Source organism: Felis catus, chromosome B4 (assembly GCF_018350175.1).
Source record: "Felis catus isolate Fca126 chromosome B4, F.catus_Fca126_mat1.0, whole genome shotgun sequence".
Classification (NCBI taxonomy): Eukaryota; Metazoa; Chordata; class Mammalia; order Carnivora; family Felidae; genus Felis; species Felis catus.
The window spans coordinates 90418102-90444049 of NC_058374.1; the positions used below are offsets into that span (position 1 = coordinate 90418102).

Sequence of the window (25948 nt, forward strand, 5' to 3'; positions counted from 1 at the left end):
AAATTTTCAGTTTTTGATTTGTTAAAAATTTAGATTGAATTGGAAGGAAAAGAATGTTTTTCTTGTACAATATTTAAAATTAGGGTTTTTACCTGATGTGTCTGTGTATCAAAGTGATCTTTTGCCAGTTTTCTGATTGGATTTTTAGCATCATCAGTAAATATTTTGTTTTAATACTTTTTCTCCCCTAGCATTTTGTTATGAAAACTTTCAAACAGGAAATTGAAAGAATTGATGCTGTGAACACACATGTATCCACACCTAGATTCTACTTTAGCATTTTCTGTATTTGCTTTGTTGTATATCTTATCCATCACTCTGTCCATCCATCATTCTGTCTTTCAAAAACTGTGTTTCAGAGTAAGTTGAAGACAGGATACTTTTTATCTTTACATATGTCATGCATATTATTGAGGGTGAGGTTCTTTTTTTTTTTTTTTAAGGTAAAATTCACACACAGTCAGATGTATCAGTCTTTAATGTACCATCAGATGACTTTTGACAAATGCATCCAGCTGTGCAACTTGAATCCCTGCAGATAGAGACCACCGCCTTCACCTCCATGAGTTTACTCTTGCCACATCAATACTCTGTCACTGTTTTATTCACCATAAAGTAGTTTTGTGTGTTGTAAAACTTCATAAGTGGATTCATAGAATACTCTTTTGTGAGGCTTTTTTCAGCATATTTTTGAGGTTCATTGATGTTGCATTTTTCGATAGTTCAATCCATTTTATTACTCTTGGTTTGTTTTAAGGCTCAAAAGTATTTTAGGCAAAAATTTTTTACCCCTTTCTGAACTCCTAAAGTACTTGATACTAAACTCTAAAGTTGTATTGAGTATGTTACATATCGTAGTTACTCGTTTATCTCCACTAGTCCTTAAGCACTGTGTTCTCAGAACATGGTTTATAGAATACGCTCCATAAATACTTGTTGAGCAATCTGTGGTTAGAAGTCTTACTTACAGTTTTTGTTATAGAGATTTCAAACTTGAGGTACAGTTATAATGTGAAATTAGTGCTTGGATAAAGACGGACATCTCAATTACAGTCTGCTATCCCCCCCTCGCTGCCCTCCCCCGCCCCCTGCCAAGGAATCTTCATTTTTATGGTGAGCAAATGTGAGATTTTCAAATGATGACAAGGTTGAAAGAGGCCATAATTGTTCTTTCAGAGATGAAGAATAAGAACCAACCAAATAATAAGGCCATTGCCAACTTAACTATAAGTTTTGTTCTTTTATTTTCTTGGACACAGTATTTGTTTTTAGTACTTTGATATCCATATTTAAAATGTTCTGTTTTTCGTGAAGAATAGTTCTTTGGTTTTTTTGTTTTTTGTTTTTTGTTTTTGCAAGGAGTGCACACTGTTGCCTCTCTTAAAGCAGGGCAAGTGAAAAGTTGAGAGTCTTATAGGATCTGAAAAGTGGAGAAGCTTTTGAGGTTTTGCCCTCTTTCCTTTCTTCACTTGCTATCCCCATCTAGGTCTGTACCTCTGTAAATCCAGATGGATAGGTGGAGTTAAAATGGAAAGTTTATTTATGAGTAGAACAGGGGTGGTACAAGAGTTCACCTTAGGCTGGTTTTATAGTAGCCAGTTTTTGTCCATAAAACTTGGTTTTGCTTGCTGATGTAATGTCCATATTCATAGTAATATATTAAGTATACTTGATGTGAACTGTTCCTGTCTTTTGGAATAACTATATTTAATAGAGCTATGAAACAATTAGAGAACTCTCAGAGAACAAAAGGGCAATGTGCTATGTTGCAGAAGAATGTGCCGCCTTGTTCACCCTGTCCATTTTTAGATCGGTTTGGCTGATGGTGAAATGTAGAAGTTTGCCACACACACAGGTGCAGTGTTCTGCAGCTGTTGGAAACATTTGCACCCCCCCCATTTCCTTATATATAATTATGCTCTGTTTAAACCCCTAAAGCTAGAAGATGGGATTTGAGAGCTTGAATGTCTGTTTACAAAAAGGTACAACTCACAGAGATAATTGGTCATTTAGTTAGCTGAATTTAACTGTGCCTAGATGACTTGAAGTTTCCAAAGACTAAAACCTAGCCTTAAGGTCACAGAGTTTTAGAATTATAAGAGACTGTCTTTGAAAGTGCCTGTCTGCAGTTAGTGCTTTCCAGACTGAACTTTTTTTTTTTTAATGTTTATTTTTTGAGAGAGGGAGAGGGGGAGAGAGAGAGAGAGAGAGAGAGAGAGAGAGAGAGAGAGAGAATACGCACGAGTGGGTAAGGGGCAGAAAGAGAGGGAGACACAGAATCTGAAGCAGGCTCAAGGCTCTGAGCTGTCAGCACAGAGCCCCATGCAGGGCTTGGACTCACGAACTGCGGGATCATGACCTGAGGTGAAATCAGATGCTTAACTGACCTGAGCCACCCAGGCGCCCCATAGTAGCTTTAATGAACACAGTGTCATGGCGGCAGAGAGCAGGGGAGTGACCAGTGCTGCCCCTGGTGGACATGGGACACTTTATAGGTTGATATACCATGGAACGTCTTTGCCTGGACTACACTTAGGGTACTTGGTTTTGAAAAGTTTTCCTTGTGTATTCTCTAACAGCGGTGTCTTCTCTTCATTCCCATTTGGGCATTTTTCATGCATTATATCATAAGGAGATTGAAGTTTAATAATTCCATATCTGAGAGTTCTAGAGAAGAATGCTTTCCTTAAACCAAAGAAAACAAATATTTTCTTTTCTGTAGTTGTTTTTTATATAATGAAAAGAATGTAGGCATTGGAGTCAGATGTAGGTTATGAATCTCTGCTTTTAAAACTGTTAACTGCAAGAAAGCAACCTAATCTCATAATGCATCTGTATTTCTGTACATAAAAATGGGAGTAATACCTGCTTTAAAATAGTGGTGAAAGTTACCTCCTGCGTACATGGCATCAGTATTCCTGAATCTGCTAAGAGTTCAATAAATATAATTTCCTTTTTATTCAAAGAAGAAGGTTGCAGAGTAATCAGGATTATAGTGCCTACTACTCTGGCATTGGTGAAGCTGTTATTCTTGGAGACTGCAGTATGCCTTCAAGCTGCTATTTGTTCAGTATATATTTAGCATCAAATATCCTCAAGGCATTGAGATAGGTAGAGATTTTGCTGTCTTGTTGGGGGAGGAAATATTTATTTATTTTGAGAGAGACAGAGAGGGCAAGCAAGGGAGGGCCGGGACAGAGGATCCAAAGTGGGCTCTGTGCTGACACCAGAGAGCCCGATGTGGGGCTCCAACTCACGAACCGCGAGATCATGACCTGAGCTGAAGTTGGACGCTTAACTGACTGAGCCCCCCAGGTGCCCCAACAAATAGTTAAATCGTGATATAAGTTAGCAAAGACACTGAAGTAAATACAGAGGGGTTCTGCAAAAGGGAAGGTCATAGTGAACTGCAGTGAACTGCAGCGGTTAGGCATCTTTTATGACTATAGCAGAGCTGCACACGGGACCTTGAAGACAGAATAAGCAGAAGGAAGAAGACCAGAAAGATCAAAGGCTCAATGTCTTCCTGGCAGAACTGTTTTTCAGCTTTATTGAATTATGGTTGACATATAACTGTGTAAGTTTCAGGTGTACAGCGTGTTTGACTTGATACATTTATGTATTGCAAAAATGATTACCACCATAGCATTAGCTAACACCTCCATCCTGTCACATGATTACCATTTTTTATGTGTGTTGAAAACATTCAAGATCTACTCTCTTAGCAACTTGCAGTGTTACTAGCTATAATCACCGTGCTGTACATTAGATCCCCAGAACTTATTAATCGTATAACTAGTCATTTATGTCCTTTGACCAATAGCTTCTTGTTTCTCCCGCTGCCCAGCCCCTGGTCACCAGTACTCTACTCTGGTTTTCTGGGTCTGACTTTTTCAAATTCCACATGTAAGTGATCTCCCCCAGTATTTGTCTTTCTCTGTCAGACTTTATTTCACTTAGCATCGTGCCATGAAGGATCCATCCATGCCACAAGTATCAGGATATCCTTCTTTCTCGTGGCTGAATAACATTCCATTGTGTGTATGTATGTATGTGTGTGCCGCGTCTTCTTTATCCACTTTCTGTTGATGAACAGTTCGGTTGTTTCCATGTCTTGGCTGTTGTGAACAATGCTGCAGTGAACATGGGGTGCAGACATCTTTTTAAGATCCTGTTTCATTTCCTTTGGTTATATATACCCAGAAGTGGGATTAGCTGGATCATATGATGGTTCTATTTTCAATTTTTTGAGGAACCTCCATACTGTTTTCCAGAGCGGCTGCAACAATTTACATCCCACCAGCAGTGCACAGGGTCCCTTTTCTCCACGCCCTCTTCAGTACTTGTTATCTCATCTTTTTTGAAAGTAGCCATTCGAACAGATGTGAGGTGATACCTCACTGTGATTTTAGTTTGCATTTCCCTGATGATGAGTGATGTTGAGAACCTTTTCGTGTACCTGTTGGTTATTTGTATGTCTGTAGAAAAATGTCTATTCAGTTCCTCCTGGCAGAATATTTTTGTATACAGGTTGATAATTGATGGTAGTTTCAGGTACTCAGAACAGAAAAACGTCGAGGCTGACTGAAATTGGCTGTGCTGATCCAGAGAAAGCAGGAGGAAAGCGTCCTGAATGTGCCACTTCCGCAGTTTTCCTGAGGCGTGAACGGCAGATCATTTCTTTTCTAAATGCTTAGGATTTTTAAACTTACTTGAGAGTGGCCCACCTCTTATTGTATGTACTTTTCTTTTTCTTTTCTTTTTTTTTTCTTTTTTTTTCTTTTTTTTACAAATACGTCTTATGCATTTTTTTTAATGTTTATTTATTTTTGAGACAGAGAGAGACAGAGCATGAACGGGGGAGGGGCAGAGAGAGAGGGAGACACAGACTCAGAAGCAGGCTCCACGCTCTGAGCCATCAGCCCAGAGCCCAACGCGGGGCTCGAACTCATGGACCGTGAGATCGTGACCTGAGCCGAAGTCGGATGCTCAACCGACTGAGCCACCCAGGCGCCCCTGTACTTTTCTTTTTAAAACATAAGCCAGATAAAATGCTTCTAATTCTGTGAGGTTTCTTGCTCAGAGTAATATTAAAAGTCTCCAAGGCCCTACATGATCTGTAGCTGTTGGCTCCCTCAAGTAAACTTACCTTTTTGACTTCATTTCTTGCTGTTTGCCCTCGCCACTCTGTTCCATTTCTGGGAATAATATGGTGGGCATGCTACCACTTCCAAGCCTGCACACTTCTTATTCTTTCTGTCTGTAAACTTCTTCCTTCAGGCGTCCACATGGCTTGTTCCCTGTGCTCCTTCGTTTTTCCCTCCAAAGGCATTCTTCTGAGTATGGCCTTCTCTGACCATCTGCTTTAATACTGCTTTCCTCCCCCACGCGTTAACCACCTCTCTCCTGTGTTTTACCTGCAGAGCACCTAGAACCATTTGCCATACTGTATTTTTAAAATGTGTCTGTTCATTGTCTTTTCTAACATAAGCTCCTTGAGGGCAGGGATTTTTTAAATTTTATTTACTGTCACATTTCCAGTGCCTAGCACAAAATACTTAATAATTATTAAATGAAAAAACTTTTTCTTTTTGAGTTTGTGGAGGAACTTTGGGCACCACAGACTTTTCTTCTATTTACTGGCATTGAGTGACCAAACTGGAGCCTTTCTGAGGACAATATCAATTTATTTGATCAACATTAAACATATAGTTTGTGAGTACTTTTATAGATTGATACACTTCATTTTTTCCTTTTTACCTGGGCATTCGTAATGGTTAATGAATTTGATCTCAGTGTAAGAGAATGAAAAAAAGTTAATGGGAAGGATCAGTAAAACTAATAACATTTTTGGGATTGATGCGAGACGAAGGTTTGGAGAATCAGAGTCAACAATGTGTCTAAGTAAATAGAAAAGTATCACAAGGTTAGAATTATTTCCTTGAAGCAAAATGTGCTAGGAAATCATTGGACGATTTTGAAGGATCTTGTAAGTGTAATTAAAGAAACGTTTTTAGGAATTTGATTTTTACCATCATTGGGGGAGTTTAAAGGAATGAGAAGTGAAAGTCTTAAGAAAAGTTTGGTGTATTTGAGGTTTGAGACAATCTGGACAAGAACATGGAAGGAGAAATGGTGAAACCAGGAAGATTTGAGAAAAAAACCTCAGTTAAGAGAAGCTATTGGGGGTGTAGGGTATAAAGGACAGTACTAGGTCTAAAATGACTTCAAGGTTGTGCTGTTTAGGGGATAGAAGTGGAAAGTTTGAAATATCGGTGAGGTATTATCACTGCTTTAGGAAAAGAGATAAGAATTTATCTCTCAGGTCCATGCCTAGAAAAGAGGCTTGAAAATGAGGTGGCTTTTTTTGTTTTTTTGGGTTTTTTTGGGTGTGGGATGCTTTTGGAATATGGTTTCTTCTCTATAAATGCCCAGTTGGTGGGATCAGGGAGGAGTATTTTCACTAAAGGTGAGGTAGCAATAAGTGTTGTTTCCGTTAAATATTGTAGGTAATTTGGATGAGATAAAAGATACTAACATAACACATGGTGTTAGAAATACTGAAGAAAAATTAGATATATAAAGATGCTGCTTTTAGGGGCACCTGGCTGGCTCAGTTGGTAGAGCAGGAGACTCTTGATTTCAGGGTCGTGAGTTTGAGCTCTGCGTTGGGTGCAGAGATTATTTAAAAATAAAGAAAAATCTTTTAATAAAAAGATGCTGCTTTTAGAAATGAGGGCTTTTGGTTTTTTAGAATTGCTGTTTTTAGATGAAGTTTCCTTCTAAAGTTTAATCTCAAGGCTACTTTTTACTTCTTATTGATTTAACAGGTCTGTTAATAGGTGATAGTTGTGGTTCTAGGTAGTTTTGCTGTAAGCATCTTTGCTGCAAGCATTTTAATGACAAAATAATTTTGCCATAAAAGATAAATAACTGGTTGACAGTTTGCTTTCATCAAACTGGTTGACAGTTTCATTTCTCCATTGACTAAGTAGTCCCATTTTTATATTATATAAATCTTAGCCCTCATCATAGTCTGTACAGTGGTGCAGAGCTTTGAACCCATGTTTCCCATAAACTTTGGAATGTCTATCAGCGGATATGTGACAATGTGCCAGGAATAAACAACAGTGTAGAAGTGTGTTTCATGACACGATATGAAGCTTATTTACAAATATGCATCCTAGTATTTATGAACTGGTCCCTATCTTAATGAAGGAAGATATTTTAGTGTAAAAAGAAAAAGTGTGATGCCTAGTGAGGGACAAGCAAAAAACTGTATAATACTATGAACAAAACACTTTGAAGACAAGTGCTTAGGTATAATCCACAAAATAAAATCAGTTATTGGCACAATATTCCCGTGAATGTATGCTACATTTTGATGTATTCAAATATTTTTTATTTCATAATAAAGTCTTGTTGACTTTGTTATTCATCTTACATATTTCATTATGTCCTTTTTGACGAATGCCCCTCTTTTATTTTTTGTGATTTTATAGCCAATTAGTTATGCTGCAAAAATGCTGGTGGTTGTCATAGGAAATCGGGGAAAAATTTTCTTAACATAAGGTGTGTAGGATGGAAAGTATATTACTGGCTTTTAAGATACACTGTTGGGTATCTCAGCCCATTAACCGAGAGGCAGAAATCTAGAAGGATGCAAAGGGCAGAGAGAGCAATGCTTTCAACAGAATTATTATTCTGCTCTGTAGCTTTCTCTTTGTTATCCCGTCCCCCTTCCTTCCCAGAACTTACCCTTCTCCAGCCTCCTGCGGTGTTAACACACAGAATAGAATAAAGAAGGATGAATGTAACCTAGATAGCACAACCAGCACTTTTTGAGCACCAACTGTATGCCCAGTACTGTGCTTGGCTCCAGGCAAACAAACAGTGTCACGTGATGCCTGTCGTGAGAAATTCACAGTAGGACAGTCCAGGGGGAGAACATCCACAGTCTGCTTCATGGAGATACTTGAAGAGCTAGTTTTCCATTTAATAATCTTGACAAAAAGGATTTTGAGTAAAGTCAAAAGAAAAAAAAAAGGCTATCTTCATGACTTTCTTCAGACATTAAAAAACCTGTTTTTAGAACTGCGTGTTTTAATTTTTTTAGGGTTATTCTTCTTATAAAGAGCAAATAAAATACTTGACTTTTTAGTATTGTGTGATCAGTTTAACTAGATCAAGAAGGCAATTTTTTTGGTAGTATATTGAACTAAATACAACTTTATTTTAAATTGTTCAGATTTTACATTAATAAAAATTGTTATTAAAAAGTATCTTTTTAGTCTAAGCGTGTTCTGATTCATAACACTTTATTTAATCTTTAAGCTGTATTATTTCTTCTTCCTAGTCCCCTATTGAGTAATTTGATCTTTTATCATTCAAAATTTTTTCTTTTCTAGCATTAAAACCCTGTTACTCTTTAGAAAGTGTCTACAAAATCCCTTTAGATGATTGTAAGATATACTTTTCCTTGCTTTTTTATTGTACCTTGTTAAACTGGCCTCACACATGAACTTTCTTAGAATCAGGCAGTTCCTGGTTCCTATGGGACTTCCTGTTTTCTCAAATAAAAATAGAAAAGCACCTCAGAAAGGAAACCTGGTCAGTGTGAACTACTTTGTAGGCTAGTTAGTCTTAGTTGTGACCTGGATTATAGAGATCCAGGTATCTGAAAGCTTTGAATATTTTTGCATGTAATTTGCAAATAGATGATACAAAGGAGATTCTAAATAATAACCATGAGAGATATTTAGCCATAAACTTGTTTGTATCTTTTTTTAGGAGAGGTGGGTGTAGGGAGGTTGGATGCAAAGTGCTAAATCCTTTTTATAATATTTATTGGAAAGGTAAAGTTGTTTGATATTGAGACATTTCTTAGCTACTTTGTATATTTGTTTCTTGTCACCTTTCCAGATGTTAGTAAGGATTAGGGAGGGTTTTTTGTTTGTTTGTTTGTTTGTTTTACCATTGGAAGTCAGAATTCTGAAAGAATTGTTTAGTTTTAAAGCATCTTGTAGATTTCCTTAAGTAGTAACTGCTTTTAATCTATATTTTGAAGAGAAATCAAGTTTGGTGGTGGAAACAATGTAGTCAGTAACAGTAACAGGTAACATGTATTAAGTGCTTGATACTAGGCCAGTCATGTTATCTAGTTTATCTCATTTAATCCTCACAACAACTACACAAGGTAGGAATCATTGTTACATCCTTTCTGTAACAGTGAGGAAACTACAACTTAGAGTAGCCAAGTAGATGTTAGTTCATGCTCATGTTGCTAGTAAGTGATGGAACTGGGACTCAAACCCAGGCACTTAGACACCAGAGCACTGCTGTCAGTTATTACAGAGAAAACCACAGATTCAGAGTAAGAATGGTAAACATAGCAAGTCTCAAAAATCACCACCCTAACCTTTATTATCATCAGTGTGTTTACGTTCAGTTTTAGCAGAGTACATGCTGGCATTTCAGAGAGCTTGTTTAGAGGGATTCTAATTCTCATTCTCAAATGATGCTAATAGTTCTCTCTTTTCTTTCCTTGATAGTAAAAAACCCCTTTGATGAAACATTTGGAAACATACAAGTAAGTAGAAGAAGATAATAATATTGGTTTTTGTCTCATGTTTTATATGATAAAAGTATTAGGACAACTGTCAACTAAAAATGTTAATTTTAAAACTTCTCTTAAACTGAAACAATAAATTTTCTTATTTTGAGTATTCTTTAAGGATAATATGGTTAAATCTGAAACAGGTTTTCTCCTAAGAGCAGAATTGTTTATCACTTTAAGGTAATAGCCAACTGCCACGTAAAATGGCATTGGCACGTTATCTAGGGATCTGGTTTTAACCTTTAGAAGTATTTCTGTTGAAGTTGCTGGATATTCTGACAATTTTTGTCCTCTTTGCCCTCATCTTGTCTCTCTGGATCTTTTGCTCATAGGCATGCCTAGTCAACCATCAGGAAGGCAAAAGATTTAGAAAGACATATGTTTCTTTGGCTACCTATTTATGATTTCCTTTTCTTTTTTAAAGGATCTATAATGTTAATTTTAACTTAAATTTTACTCACATGAAAATATTTTTCACTTACATCATTACAGGCACCTTAAAGATTAAGGTATTTGAGCTCATATTATAATGCACAGTTAGTTATTAATTTATGGTGGGAACTAATGTAGACCTGCATATAAAACATTGTTTGTTGTGCTGAAGGATGTGTAATAATGTATAATCAAATCCATAAAATATTACTGCAGATTGTTAGAGTGAGACTTTGTAGTGATTATTTTTAGTAATATTCTTTTGTGGTGACATTTGTTTTAAAACAGGTTGACTTTGTCAGTAACCGTATTAAGTATGCTGCTGTTGGCATCATCATTTAAATGCGTGTAATATACTTACTGAATGTTAGAAATACAGGACTTTATTTTCTTCTGTATAATTTTCCCCATGGGAGGAACTGAAGTTCTGAACCTCTAAATAATTGTAATAACTGTAATGAAGATAATGGCAGTTCACTTATATTAAGTGCTTATTCTGTGCCAGGCACCATGCTAAGTGTGTAAAATCATTATCATCATTTAATCAGAGACTTGATACAAACAATTGGAAATTTCCTTGAGAAAGTTGGCTGAGGGTAGAAGGGGGAACTTATGTGAAGGTGACGATATATGAGAGAATTTGGGAGAGTTGCCCTACAGTTTGATTTTTTGCCACTCAAGAATGAGAATTTTGCTTCAAAGAATGGTATGGGTTACTAAAACAATCTGGACCTTACCAAAACAAACAATGGAAGGTTAGCTATTTCAAATTAAAGTATAAAATCATTTTTGTTTAATGAAAGGTTGCTTGAAAGCTTACTTTAAATATGGATTTATTTGTAGATCTTTAACTTGCTGTCAGGGTGATTAGGAAAGCCAGTGTGAGGCATCTTTCAAGCTGAATGTTAGGAGACCACTGGAAAAGCAGTCAGAATGGAAGAAGACTATAATGAATCTATAAGTCAATATAAGCTTCTGTAAGAACGTAACTTTAAAATTCGATTTACATATTTTTCAGATTTATTTCTAGTTTAGCACATTGGTGCTAAAGATAGTTGAGCCAGAGCCTTTCTATTTCTTCCTCAAAGTTGATGTGTTCACATTAATAACATTACATAAAAACTATTTAGATGATAATTGAGTTGATCATGCACTTGAGACCCTTGTAATATATAGATGGTCATTTTGAATAAATTGCCACTGGATAAATAGTTTTTTAAAAAATTACAGTTTAGCCTTTTGGGTGCTTAAATTTTCTATGAGAATGCTAAAGAAACAGCATGTATGTATGTTTTCTTATGGGATTCAGTTACATCTGATTAGGTTTTGTTATTTCTTCTCCTCATCTAGTCCAGTGTTAATATCTGTGAATCAAAAAATGAAGTTTATTTCCAGGCCTCTGATGTTCTTTAAAGATGTAATCAATCACAGAGGACAAGTGTCAAGTTTTTGGATTTAGTTTTGTTTTTGAAAGGGGAGAGGGATTGGGCGTGATCAGGACATATGAAAGAAAAGGAAATTGGTCTCTTTTCCAGATAAGGGAGGAAATAAACTTTAAAACTTTTAACTACTTTAATCCCAAAGCTTAATCAGATTTACCTTGGTTTCATGTATCGAGTCCACAACTAGCTATACTATCATTAGAACTCTTTCTCATTGTATTGAATATTGTATTATAATATTGAATTATATTTATTATAATTGAATATATTCATTGAATATATTTATTAAATTACTATATTGAATATATTGTATTATAATTATATTGAATTGAATGTATTATATTGAATATATTTATTAAATTATATCGAATTATTATATTGAATATATTTATTAAAAATTATTTTGTGGCTTAATGTGTCACAAATGCATACCTTTCAGAATCTTGGATTTCAGCCCCAGCAATTATTTCTTGATGGCCAATTCTTATAGTTTGGATTTTTAGGCTTTTACAAAGACAAGGTCTAGCCCGATTCAGAATTTGGTTGAGATAGAATTGAGGGGGGAAAAAAGCTAAGGTTTGGAAGGCAAGTAGTCAGCTGAAGGAATGTCACTTAATCTCTACCAACCATCTTCCATAAAACCAGGGACTCTGGTGGAGCCTTCAATGAGCTTTCTTCTTCCTAGTATCAATGATGAAAGCTGCATTGACAAAGACATACCACTCATAGTGTACAAACTTGTCTTTCTGTCCCTGAAAATAAAGTATGAAAATAAATGGGTGAAGTTGCATGTTGTTAAGCATATAAATGTTACTTTCCCAGCCTTTTATATCCTGGTCTTATATTTATAAGTATTACTGTTTTGTTTGACACATCAAGAAGAAAGGAAATAATAAAGATACAGCCAGCCCCCTCAGGAATCATGAATTTATTTCAGATAGTGTGATAAGCTTACCCCTCTTCTAACTTATACTCCCCCATTGCTTGTGTTGGTCCCCCTTAATTGCGATTGCTTTTCAATTGGGGGTCTCACTGCCTTAGACTTCTTGGCAGGGTGCTTAGACATTGCAATGGTCTCCTCTCTCGTTTCCTTTCATATGTTCAGAGTACTATTTCTGATATACAAGTCTGTTTTACTTTCCCTCTTCTAAATTTTTAGAATGAAGTCAAACTCTTAGTTTTGGTCCCTAGCAGTTGACTCCAAACTATTTTTCCAGGAGTGTGCTGAATCAAAGTAGGCTACTAGTTACGTAGGAAACATAACCGGTGCCTTTATGCCTTTGCTCATGGTGTTTCTTCTTAGGATGCTAGTCAATTCTTACTGTGAAGCCCAACTCAAATAGTCTCTCTTCATAAATGGATCTTCCCTTCTCCCCCTCTTCTGTATTCACATTATATTTTGTTTGCAGCTTTAACACTTAAGTATGCTTTTTTGCCCTTGAGAACAGGAACCATCTTGTATCACTGGGCCTCTTGCTTTGCTGAGAATAGTTCTTAATTCCTAGTACTAGATACTCATTAAATGTGTGTTTTGCTTTAATGGTTTATAAATTTATACAGGACCACTTTGGGGGACCTAGGAGAGGTTGAGGGTCGGAGTGTCAATACTCATTCTCCTATTGTTTGGTTGAATCAGATTAAGGCAAAACATGAGGGCAGCCTTGAAGCCTCATAAGAACAATATGTGTAAGTGTACATTGTGTACAGGGGGACCGAGAGCGATGCTTTGATGGTTGGGAGAAGTTTTTGTACAGGAGACCTTTTTTTTAGCACTAACCTTAGTGCAAATTTCCCAGTCAATCCTCAAGAAAAATAAAATGTTTAGAGTGATGATTTAGATTCTTAGATTAAGATTTTTTTAAAGTATGGTAGCCATTGTTTGAATGTGAATGTCTTTCCGATTATGTCGCTTCTGTGGTTTTAAATTATTTGCTGTTTTTCTTTTTGAATAAAATTATTATTTGGTACATTTTGTTGAATTGGATGTTTTATAATCATTTCTTTTAATTTTAGGAAAGTGAGAAAAATCTTATGATGAACACTTTATACAAGCTTCATGATCGATTGGCACAGCTTGCAGGTAATTGTTTCACATTCATAGTGTCTAAAAATGTTTTGAAAATTAATTTTCATATATAGCATGCTATATCAGTGGAAATAATTTTTCCCAAGTCTAACGTTATGTTTGTGGAAAATTTTTTCTTTAGAAGTTTTTGTTACCTATACATAGTGGGTTTTATTTTTATAAACATATTTAGTCAAGACCTTTTCTGCCTGCCCATATGTATTGGGTGAAGTATATATTATGTAATTCTAAAGTCAATTTTTTTGTTACACTAATAAGTAACAAAAAATTTTGAAAGCTTAAATGTCAATTGGATTGGGTAAGCAACGAGTTAACTAAAATCCTAGATTAAATATAAAACTGCAGATTTTTCTTTGGTGGTTGATTAGGTATCAATTTCTTGGATAAAGTAAATATATTCTAGAATTTTTTGTACTGATCATTGCATTTTCCTCATATTCTGCTCTTAGTATTCTGCTCTCTGTTTATTACCTTAGCTTTTTTTAGTTATTCTTGTATCACGTATAAGCTAAAAGAAGAGACTTTGGATTCTCTTCTTGTAAAGAAGTTACAAGAAAAGAAAAATGTCTCCTGAATTTTTGTACGCAGCGGATCCTTTTGTAGAAATCAGTTCATTGGTGGAAGGTAAATATGGAGGTTCTCTGGTTGAATGGAGGCATTTCAGGATCCTTACAGTTGCTCATCCTCACATCAGCCTGTTTTTTTTTTTTTCCTTTGGATCCTTAATACTGGTCAGTTTTTGAATGCTCAGAATTCTGTGTATATCACTAAAAACCTTCTTTGCCTTGACTGACCGTCATATTCATACACTGCAAACTAATGACATTTATTTGGTATGCTGTAGCACCCAGAAATAAGTATATACTCTCGCTAGGAATTCTTGATGTTGCTACCACAGGCTTCTACAGCTGTCTCTATAGCACTGTTTTATGTAGTGTGCTAGATCAGCATGATCTGGGGTACTTTCAAAGATACGGATTCCTTCCTCTAGAGCAGGGGTCAGCAAACTTTTTTCTGTGAAGGGGCCAGATAGTAAGTTTTTTGGGCTTTGTGTGCTAGACTTGTCTCTGTCACAGCTACTCAATTCTGCCATTATAGCATGAAAGCAGCCATAGATAATACATAAATGAATGAGTTGTGGCTATGTTTCAATAAAACTTCATTTATAAAAAAAAATCAGTGGTAGGGCAGATTTGGCTGTGGGCTGTGGTTTGCCGACCTCTGCTGTAGATCTGTGGAAACTAGATCTTGGAAGAGGCATCATAAAGTTTGAAGACTTACTTGTTTATCTAACAGGTATTTCTTCCCATTTTATGACTATGACCATTAAAATCTGGCTACTTGAACAAAGCTGATAAATAGGAATGTGACTGCTTTTATGATAGAAAAATTTGTCAAAGTTTACTTCAGCTAGTACGCTTTTGTGTTAATTTTTTTTTTTTTAATCCACTTGAAGAGAAACAGGGCAGGAAAAACTTACAATTGAAGTTCAATATGAGGAAATTGGTCTCTAATAACCACAGAAAGCCTGAAAGCAAAGACTGCATTCTCTTATAAATCGTTATAAGAAAGGGAAAATGTGATTCTGTATGTAATGCATTTCTTTGCAGAAACCAGATCATACCTAGAAGCTTCTATCTAATTTCCCTGTTGGTCTTTGTTATAATAATTTTTAAGGCATGCACACACCTTGCTAAAGATAGGCTTAGCACTATCTTTATATACAGAATGTACATTTTAATTCAAATTTATTTGAATCCTTGAATTATTAGCTTTGGTAATAGATGTGTTAAGTTATCACGGTGAATTTCCCCTCTCGAAAAACAGCAAACCTGGCGAGGACCTGCTGTGTGCCAAGATGTGTGGATAAGCATCATGTGACATGGTTCCTCCCCTGTCCAGTGATTTAGTTGAAAACATACAAAGAAGACATGTTCCTACCCAGACTGTTTAGAAATGTATTTAAAGATGGTGGTGTATGTAAAGATAATTGTTTGTTTCTATTACCTACTGGATTTTTAATAGGAAATTAAATATGGTTTATCTTCTTTCTTTATTGATTATAATAATATAACCTATAATTGTATAAATTGTAAAATATTTTGATTAATTGTATTTTCTTCTGTTTAATATAGTACTGATTCAAAATTAATAATATGCTAATCTTTCCAGGAGATCATGAATGTGGCAGTTCTAGTCAGAGAACACTTTCTGTCCAAGAGGCAGCTGCATATTTAAAAGTAAGCAGTGTAATTAGACTTTTGATAGCTGTTTTCTTAAAGTTTATATACATTATTACAACTTGTATCAAAAGTACCATGCATTTGATTAATTGTACTGTTACAAACTTGGGCCTATTGTTTGGTGGAATGTGAGCAGATAGAGAAAACAGAATTACTCAACATTTTCTGTTTTAGTTTGTTTTAGAACATTCTCTATGAGAGAATGCACATTAATTTGGAAAGGGTACAAACAACATTGGTGAGAGGAATTGAGATAGGTAAGTAGCATGTAAGAAAGCAAGTAAGCATCTAACCATTGTCATTTATTTTAGATCTTTCACCCCAGATTAATGTCATCTCAGGGTGCTAAAACAATTTGCAGATGAATTTTCTAAACCACTGTAAATGATCTTTAGGAAATAGTATATGAAAGAAGGGTACAGAAGATTAAGATGGATAAGTGTTAAGATGGACAGGATTTTTTTTTAAGGCTGAATAATATTACACACATGCGCTCATGCTCACACACACACACACACACACACACACACACACTATCTTTATCCGTTGATCTGTAGGTAGATGTTTATGTTGTTTCTGCTTCTTGGCTATTGTGAATAATACTGCAGTGAACATGGGGTGCAAATATCTTTTAGACCCTGTTTTCAGTTCTTTTGAGTAAATACCCAGAAGTGGAATTGCATATGATAGTTTTATTTTAATTTTCTGAGGAACGTCCATGCTGATTTCCATAGTGCCTATACCATTTCACATTCCCACCAGCAGTTTCCAAGGTTCCTTCCCCTTTTCTCCACATCCTCAAAAACACTTGTTTTTGTTGTTGTTGTTTCTTATTTTAATAATGGCCATCCTCATAGGTACAAGGTGATATCTCACTATAGTTTTTATTTGCATTTCCCTGATGATTAGTGATGTCAAACATCTTTTCTTATACCTGTTGGACATTTGTTTGTCTTCTTTGGAAAAATGTTTATTTACATACTTTACCCATTTTTAAATCAGGTTATTTGATTTTGTTATTGAGGTGTAAGAGTCATTTCTTTATTTTGGATATGGTTTGGAAATATTGTCTTTCATTCCATAGGTTGTCTTTTCACTCTTTTGATTATTTCCTTTGTTTGCAGAAGCTGTTTAGTTTGATACAGTTTCGTTTGTCTGTGTTTTTCTGTTGTTGCTGCTGCTGTTACCTGTGCTTTTTGATGCCATATCCAGAAAATCATTGCCAAGACCAATGTCATGAAGCTTTTCCTCTGTGTTTTCCTCTTAGAGTTTTATCTTTTCATGTCTTATATTTAAGTCTTTAATTCATTTTGAGTTGATTTTTGTGTATAGTGTGAGATAAGGGTCCAATTTGATTCATTTGCATGAGGAAATCCAGTTTTCTCAACAGCATTTTTTGAAGAGACAGTCCTTTCCCCATTGTGTGTTCTTAGCACCCTTGTTGAAGATCAATTATGTGTGAGTTTATTTCTCTCTTTTCTTCCATTGGTCTATATGTCTGTCTTCATGTCAGTACTATACTCTTCTGAATACTACAGTTTTGTAGTATGTTTTGAAGTCACGAACCAGGAGGCTTCCACCTTTGGTCTTGCTCAAAGTTGTTTTGGCTATTTGTGGTTCTTTGTGTCTCCATATAAATTTTAGGATTTTTTCTATTTCTGAGAAAATGCCATTGGGATTTTGATAGGGATTGCATTGAATCTATCTGTAAAACACTTGGGGTAACATGGTTATTTTAACAATATTGGGTCTTTTAGTCCATGGGCATGGGATGTCTTTCCATTTATTTGTGTCTTGCATTTCTTTTAGCAGTGTTTATAGTTTTCAGTGTAGAAGTCTTTCATCTCCTTAGTAAAGTTTATTCCTAAGTGTGCTTTTTGATACTATTTTAAATAGGATTTCCTTAATTTCCTTTTCTGATTGCTCATTTTTAGTGTCTAGCAATGCAACTGTTTTTGTATGTTTATTTTTTTATCCTGCAACTTCGCTGAATTTGCCTATTGTGTCAGTGGGGACGAGAGAGAGAGTTATCTGCAGGGTATATAAGATGTTATCTGTGAACAGAGATAATTTTTCTTCTTTCTTTCCAATTTGGATGCCTTTTATTTCATTTTCTTACCTAATTGCTGTAACTAGGACTTCCAGTACTATGTATTGAATAGAAATGACAACAGTAGACATCCTTATCCTGGCCTTGTTCCTATCTCCAAAGAAAAACTTCCAGTTTTTCAGTGTTGAGTATGATATTAGCTGTGTGCTTTTCATATATGACCTTTATTATATTGAGATAATTTGCTTCTATTCCTAGTTTGTTGAGTTTTTGTTTTGTTTTTTTTTAATGTTTATTTTGAGAGAGAGAGTGCATAGGGCTGGGTGGGGGGGAGAGAGGGAGAGAGAATCTTAAGTAGGCTCCACGTACAGCACAGAAACTGATGGGCTTGATCTCACGACCATGAGATCATGATCTGAGCTGGAATCAAGAGTTGGATGTTTAATTAATTGAGCCACCTAGGTATCCCTTTGTTGAGTGTTTTTAATCATGAAAAGGTATTGATTTTGTCAAATGCTCTTTCTGTGTCTGTTGAGATGATCATGTAATTTTTATCCTTCATTCTGTTCATGTGTATCACATTGACTGGTTTTTGTATTTTGGACCATCCTTGCATTCTAGGAATAAATCCTACTTGGTCACGGTGTATGTTCCTCTTTTTTTTTTTTTTTTTTTTTCAACATTTATTTATTTTTGGGACAGAGAGAGACACAGCATGAAGGGGGGAGGGGCAGAGAGAGAGGGAGACACAGAATCAGAAACAGGCTCCAGGCTCTGAACCGTCAGCCCAGAGCCTGACGCGGGGCTCGAACTCACGGACCGCGAGATCGTGACCTGGCTGAAGTCGGACGCTTAACCGACTGCGCCACCCAGGCGCCCCCCTGTATGTTCCTCTTAATGTGCTGTTAAGAATAATGCCGGCCGCATAGAATGAGTGAATAGAAGTATTGTTTCTCTTCAGTTTTTTGGAAGAATTTGAGAAGCATTAGTAATGTTTGGTAGAATTCTCCAGTGAAGCCACTGAGTCCTGGACTCTTCTTGTTTGAGAGGTTTTTGATTACCAATTCAATGTCCTAACCAGTTATAAGTCTGTTCAGAGTTTCTGTTTCTTTGTGATTCAGTCTTGATCGGTTATATGTTTGTAGGCATTTGTCTATTTTTTTCCGGTTAACTAACTTGTTGGCAATTGTTCATAGTAGTCTCTTACGATCCTTTGTATTTCTATGACATCAGACTTAATATCCTCTCTTTTATTTCTGATTTTATTTGAGTTTTCTTTCTTGTTAAAGGATTTGTCAATTTTGCTGATCTTTTCAAAAAAGTAACACTTCTTTTTTTCTATTCTGTATTTTACTTATTTTTACTCTTTAATATTTCCTTTTGCTAACTTTGGGCTTAGTTTGTTCTTTTTCTAGTTCCTTGAGGTGTTTATTGAGATCTTCTTTTTTTTTTTTTTTTTTTTAATTTTTTTTTTTTCAACATTTATTTATTTTTGGGACAGAGAGAGACAGAGCATCAACGGGGGAGGGGCAGAGAGAGAGGGAGACACAGAATCGGAAACAGGCTCCAGGCTCTGAGCCATCAGCCCAGAGCCTGACGCGGGGCTCGAACTCACGGACCGCGAGATTGTGACCTGGCTGAAGTCGGACGCTTAACCGACTGCGCCACCCAGGCGCCCCTGAGATCTTCTTTTTTAATGTAGCTGTTATGTCACTATAAACTTTCCTCTTAGTACCACTTTGCTATAAAAGCTGTTGGGCTTCTCGAATCTGAATATCCATTTCCTTCCCCAGATTTTGGAAGTCTGTGGTCATTAGTTCTTCATATAAGCTTCCTGCCCTTTTCTCTCCTCCTTTTTGGGACTTCCATAATGCATATATTGGTCTGAATGGTAATGTCCCATTAAGACTTTTAAGCTTCTTACATTCTTCATTATTTTTTCTTTTTGTTCCTCTGACTGGATAATTGCAAATGGCTTGTCTTCGAGTTCCTTGATTCTTCTGCTTGATTAAGTCTGATGTTGAACTCATCTAGTGAATTTTTCGACTCAGTTATGATATTCTTCAGCTCCCAAATCTGTTCCGTTGTTTTTTATTTTTTTCTCTCTTTATTGATATTCTCATTTTATTCATGTGTTGTTTTCCTGGGTTTGTTGACCATCTTTATGACCATTATTTTGAAATTTTTGTCAGGTAATTCATATACCTTTGCTCCTTTAGGGTCAGTTTTTGGGAGATTTATTTTGTTCCTTTATTTGAGCCCAGTGTTACTATTTCCTTCATGTGCCTCATTATTTTGTGTTTGGATCTATGCATTTGAATTTGTTTTCATTTTTATTTTTTTAGAAAGAGAGTGAGTACACGCATGAGATGGGAGAGGGGAAGAGGTCATGGGGGGGGGAGAGAGAGAGAGAGAGAGAAAGAAAGAGAGAGAGAGAGAGAGAGAGAGAGAGAGAGAGAGAGAAAGAAAGAAAGAAAGAAAGAAAGAAAGAAAGAAAGAAAGAAAGAAAGAAAGAAAGAAAGAAAGAAAGAAAGAAAGAGAAAGAGAAAGAGAGAGAGAATCTTAAGCAGGCTCCATGCTCAGTGTGGAGCCCAGTGCAGGGCTTGATCCCATGACCCTGGGATTATGACCTGAGCCGACGTTAAGACTAGGATGCTTAACTGACTGAGCCCCAACCCAGGTGCCCCAAGATCTCTCCCTTTGAAGACAGAGCTGTACCTCCCAGTCATTAGAGCCTGCCTTCACGAAGGGGAAGACCTTCACCAATGAGCTCAGATAGAGATTCTGGGGTCCTCTCACACCTTTTCTGTGTATGTATCTTCTCTGGATTTTTGGGTTTAAATTCCCATCTAGAGAGGTTTTGCAGATTTCTTTTTTCAGGAGTTTGTAATCTCTTGCTCCCTCTGGCGTCTGTCTGCTGTATTGTGGGGCTTCTGGAGCAGCAGCAAGCTGTCCAGCACTTGTTTGTTCGCAGCAACCCCCAGCAACGCCCAGGTGTTTAGACTGTGTCAGGTATCCTCAGTTCTCTGAGACAGGTGATACAGCTTCCTGAGAACCTGGAACATTGGATAGCTGCTCCAACTCTTGGTTTCCTCAGGGGGAAACCAGAAATTTGGGGTGTTCTCCCACTCGTTCTGCACTGAGCTGTGGAGAAGGACAATGGTGAGTGAGTAGGTGCTAGTTCATAGCATTGCCTTTGTTCTCAGCTGCCTCCAACCTGGTGCTTTTACTGGTCAGTACTTAGATTCAGAAAAGACAGAAACCAGTCCTTCTGGTAGCCCCTGGAAAAGTCTGAACATTAGAGATATATTTCAGTCTTTTCTTCCCCTCTTCAAGGATAAGCCAGGAGTTGCAAATTTCCTCTGGTCATACCACGTTGTGCCATGGGCTGGGGCTCTGGTGAGTGCTACCGATTTTGTTACTGGCTTCCATGCTGCTAGTTTCACACGTGTTTGGAGATGCAGGAGCCTCAACTGGTTTCTGCATTTCTTACAAAGGGAATTGGTCTGTATATTGTTGAATTTGTTTCTCCATGGGGAAACAATGGTCTCGGACTTCCTATTTTGTCTTGCTGATGTCACTGCCCCTGCCTCCCTCCCTCTCTCTCTCTCTCTCTCTCTCTTTTAATTTAGAATATAGTATAGTTTAATTTAGAATATAGTATAGTTCTAAGGCTTTCAGCAAGGTTGTGGTGAGTTTCCCGTGATATGCTTATAAAAAAGAGAGATGTGCCTGCGTGGCTCAGTTGGTTAAGCGTTCAGCTTTGGCTCAGGTCATGAACTCTCAGTCCGTGAGTTCGAGCCCCACGTCGGGCTCTGTGCTGACAGCTCAGAGCCTGGAGCCTGCTTCGGATTCTGTGTCTCCCTCTCTCTCTGCCCCTCCCCTGCTTGTTTCTTTCTCTCTCTCTCTCTCTCTCTCTCTCTCTCTCTCTCTCTCAAAAATAAGCAGTTAAAAAAATTAAAAAAGAAATGTGAGCTGTTTTTAGCTTAATTCATGACTTATATGTAGATACCCAAAAGATGTTAAGACAGTATGATCTATTGGAGATTAGGTATGGGTTCATATTCTGGCCCTGCCACATAGTAGCTGTGTGTCCTGGTAAAATCCCATTGTTTTTCTGTATCTGTTTCTTAGTTTGAAAGTGGGGTGGTTATTAATTCCTGTAAGAGTTTTTGGGAGACTGAATATAAAATATGTAGTCAGTGCCTGATGGTATAGTAGTTCCCAGTAAATTTTATTTCTTTTTCTGTGTTTCTTAACTAACTAAATTTGGGTCACTCTGGAGAGAGGTTTCTAAAAACATGCTACAGGATTTATCTCTCAACCTACCTTGTTCTTGTCTTCATTTTCAATTTTGACCTAGATAGGAACACTGATGACAGACAGATTTGTGCAGAGTGTAATAAATAGCTCATGGATACCTAAAGAATCAGGAGCTTAAAGAATCAAAGATCTTAAATTAGAAAGAGTTATGATTATGAGGCTCTGTCTTAGGGATGGAAGAATTGCTAAATGGATTGTGGGGGTGGGAGCAAAGAAGGGATTGGATACAGTAGGCTACAGGGACACAGAATAGAATATTCCTGGAAGAGGTATACCATGTGGGAATCCAGAGCAAGCAAGTAATTTTTTTAAATTTTTTTAAATTTTATTTTTTAATTACTTCCAAATTAGTTAACATATAGTGCAACAATGATTTCAGGAGTAGATTCCTTAGTGCCCCTTACCCATTTAACCCATCCTCCCTCCCACAACCCCTCCAGTAACCCTCTGTTTGTTCTCCATATTTAAGAGTCTCTTCTGTTTTCTTCCTCTCCCTGTTTTTACATTATTTTTGCTTCCCTTCCCTTACATTCATCTGTTCTGTGTCTTAAAGTCCTCATATGAGTGAAGTCATATGATATTTGTCTTTCTCTGGCTAATTTTGCTTAGCATAATACCCTCTAGTTCCATCCATGTGGAAATGGATCTTGCAAATGGCAAGATTTCATTCTTTTTGATTGCCAAGTGGTACTCCATTGTATCGTTGTATATATACACACACACACACATACATATACCACATCCTCTTTATCCATTCATCCATCAGTGGGCATTTGGGCTCTTTCCATACTTTTGCTATTGTTGATAGTGCTGCTATGAACATTGGGGTGCATGTGTCCCTTTGAAACAGCCTACCTGTATCCCTTGGATAAATACCTAGTAGTGAAATTACTGGGCCATAGGGTAGTTCTATTTTTAATTTTTTGAGGAACCTCCATACTGTTTTCCAGAGTGGCTACACCAGTTTGCATTCCCACCAGCAGTGCAAAAGAGATCCTCTCTCTCCCTGCATCCTTGCCAACATCTGTTGTTGCCTGAGTTGTTAATGTTAGCCATTCTGACAGGTGTGAGGTGTATCTCATTGTGGTTTTGATTTGTATTTCCCTGATGATGAGTGATGTGGAGCAGTTTTTCATGTGTCGGTTGGCCATCTGGATGTCTTCTTTGGAGAAGTGTCTATTCATGTCTTTTGTCCATTTCTTCACTGGATTATTTGTTTTTTGGGTGTTGAGTTTGGTAAGTTCTTTATAGATTTTGGATACTAACCCTTTATGTGATATGTCATTTGCAAATATCTTCTCCCATTCTGTCGGTTGTCTTTTAGTTTTGCTGATTGTTTCCTTCGCTGTGCAGAAGCTTTTTTATTTTGATGAGGTCCCAATAGTTTTTTTTGCTTTTATTTCCCTTGCCTCCGGAGACATGTTGAGTAAGAAGTTGCTGCAGCCAAGGTCACAGAAGTTTTTGCCTGCCTTCTCCTCGAGGATTTTGATGGCTTCCTGTCTTATGTTTAGGTCTTTCATCCATTTTGAGTTTATTTTTGTGTATGCTGTAAGAAAGTGCTCCAGGTTCATTTTTCTGCATGTTGCTGTCCAGTTTTCCCAGCACCACTTGCTGAAGAGACTGTCTTTATTCCATTGGATGTTCTTTTCCTGCTTTGTCAAAGATTAGTTGTCCATACATTTGTGGGTCCATTTCTGGGTTCTCTATTCTGTTCCATTGATCTGAGTGTCTGTTTTTGTGCCAAAGCAAGTAATTCTTTATTAGATAGTTGAAAGTGTTTTTACTTCTAGCATTAGGAAAATCTGATCCCAACCAGTGCTTCTTTCCTGCTTTTTCTTTCTCTTTTTTCCCTCTCTTTTTTTCTTAGTCAGATCTCTTAGAGAGGTAATGGCACAGATATGTGTTATGGTTGGTCATAAATGCCTACAACAAGATTAATTTACATTACAGGAGAGTCTCGAGACTCTTAAAAGCTCCTTAATACTCTATTTGAAAGGATAGGGCTTGACTAGTATTTATGCTGGAGCTGTGGAAGAGGCAGGGGTTGATCTGGAAGGATGATTAACGACCTAACTGTCTGCTCACCCCCATTTGATTGTAGCTGTGGGTCAGCAATAAGATAAGGTAAAAAGAAGGGACACAGAGCCAGGGTTGGGACAAGTCGGAATCTAAGCCAGGCAGCAGTAGGGCATGAGAGACTATTTCTGTTAAAGGCTGGCAGCAGAGGAATTACTGGTTGTACCCATGCATGAGTTGAGTTGAGAACTGCCTGAGAACTGAGTTAAAAAAATTGAGATTAATGAACTCCAGTCTTAAAAGATTTTTGTATCTTTTCCCTGGAATTTTATGTTTAGATTGGGTTTTGCTTTTTGTTTTCCTTCGGTAGAATTTCTAATGTACGTTTTTACAAAAGATTTTGAATTAGTTCCAGCCTCAATTAGTTAAATGCAGTTACTTTGTGTTTTCAAATGCTGTGAAACCTGGTTTGGCTTGCCACCACCAAAGATGGAGTTTGGACTGCCACTTCAAAAAAAAAAGCATTAAACAGAAACTCCCCCCCCCCCCCCCCCAGATAAAATTTTAAGGTCTGGATAAAAGCTTTTAAGTACTACTTTTAATAATGTTTTGTTTTTTTTCCAATGTAACATTAACTCATGCGCATGATTTAACTAATAGGGAAAAAAAGGAGAAAAACATTTCAAATTCACCACCTAAGGTTAACCACTTATTTTTGGTTCATTTTTCTCTAGCCTTTTCTTATGTTTTCTTCCATAAAATTAGTACCACTATAAATTTTATTTTATTTAAAAATTTTTTAAAATTTTGTGAGAGAGACAGACAGAGCATGAGGGGGGAGGGACAGAGAGAGAGGGAGACACAGAATCCGAAGCAGGCTCCAGGCTCCCAGCTGTCAGCACAGAGCCCAACGCAGGGCTCGAACCCACAAACCAGGAGATCATGACCTGAACCAAAGTTGGATGCTCAACTGACTGAGCCACCCAGGTGCCCCTCACCATAAATTGTATAAATACTTCATATTGCAAACATTTGTATATTTTTTCCTTAAAATTATTATGAACATCTTGCCATGTCCTTGTTTGGGTTTTTGAAAACTATTTCTTTTTGTCACTGGGTAATATTTCTTTACATGATTGTATTGCATTGTATTGGTTTGTGGTTTTTCAGTATTACAAAAGCACTTTAATCTTTGCATGTAGTATTTGATTTTCTGATTATTTCCTTGGGAAATAGTCCTCGAAAGGAAACTAGTTGTTAAGGAGTGTGAGCTTTTGTTAATGTTTTTGATATATGTTGCCAAATTGCTTTCTAATTTGGAGTGATCATTTTAGCACATTCTAGTCAAAATTGGTGATTTCACTTTATTATGCCCAAGTTGTAGCGTAAATATGGAAGACCCTCACTACAAAGCTGGTGTCAAAAACCATAATCATAATACATATACTGTAGGCTTTCTGCTTATGGAGAGAGAGAGAGAGATCTGTTGTACATTTCGTGTATTTGTACTATGACTTCATGCGGAACACAAGTTTTTGCATTCAGGAGTAAATAGGCCAAAGGATGCATAGAAATCCGATGAGTGTAAACTGATTTTCCCCCAACTGCCAGTGCATTTTAAGCACAATATTAGTAAATGTTTGGTAGAGTAAAATGAGTGAGTAAGTAAGCCTCAGTAAAATTTTTTTTTTCTTCTTGAATTTGATTCTTCACATTCCATCCTTATTTTATTTCTCCTAC

At 36.7% G+C, this 25948-nt stretch overlaps 1 protein-coding gene across 1 annotated transcript in view; it reads left to right on the top strand.

Moving 5' to 3' along the window:
• The window catches only part of LEMD3 (LEM domain containing 3), a 63978-nt gene that overhangs the window by 19160 nt on the left and 18870 nt on the right, over positions 1-25948 (top strand). The window contains exons 2-4 of the mRNA XM_023257197.2: positions 9552-9589; positions 13504-13570; positions 15749-15816. Coding sequence (XP_023112965.2) covers positions 9552-9589; positions 13504-13570; positions 15749-15816 — 173 coding nt within the window. The remainder of the gene's footprint in view (positions 1-9551; positions 9590-13503; positions 13571-15748; positions 15817-25948) is intronic.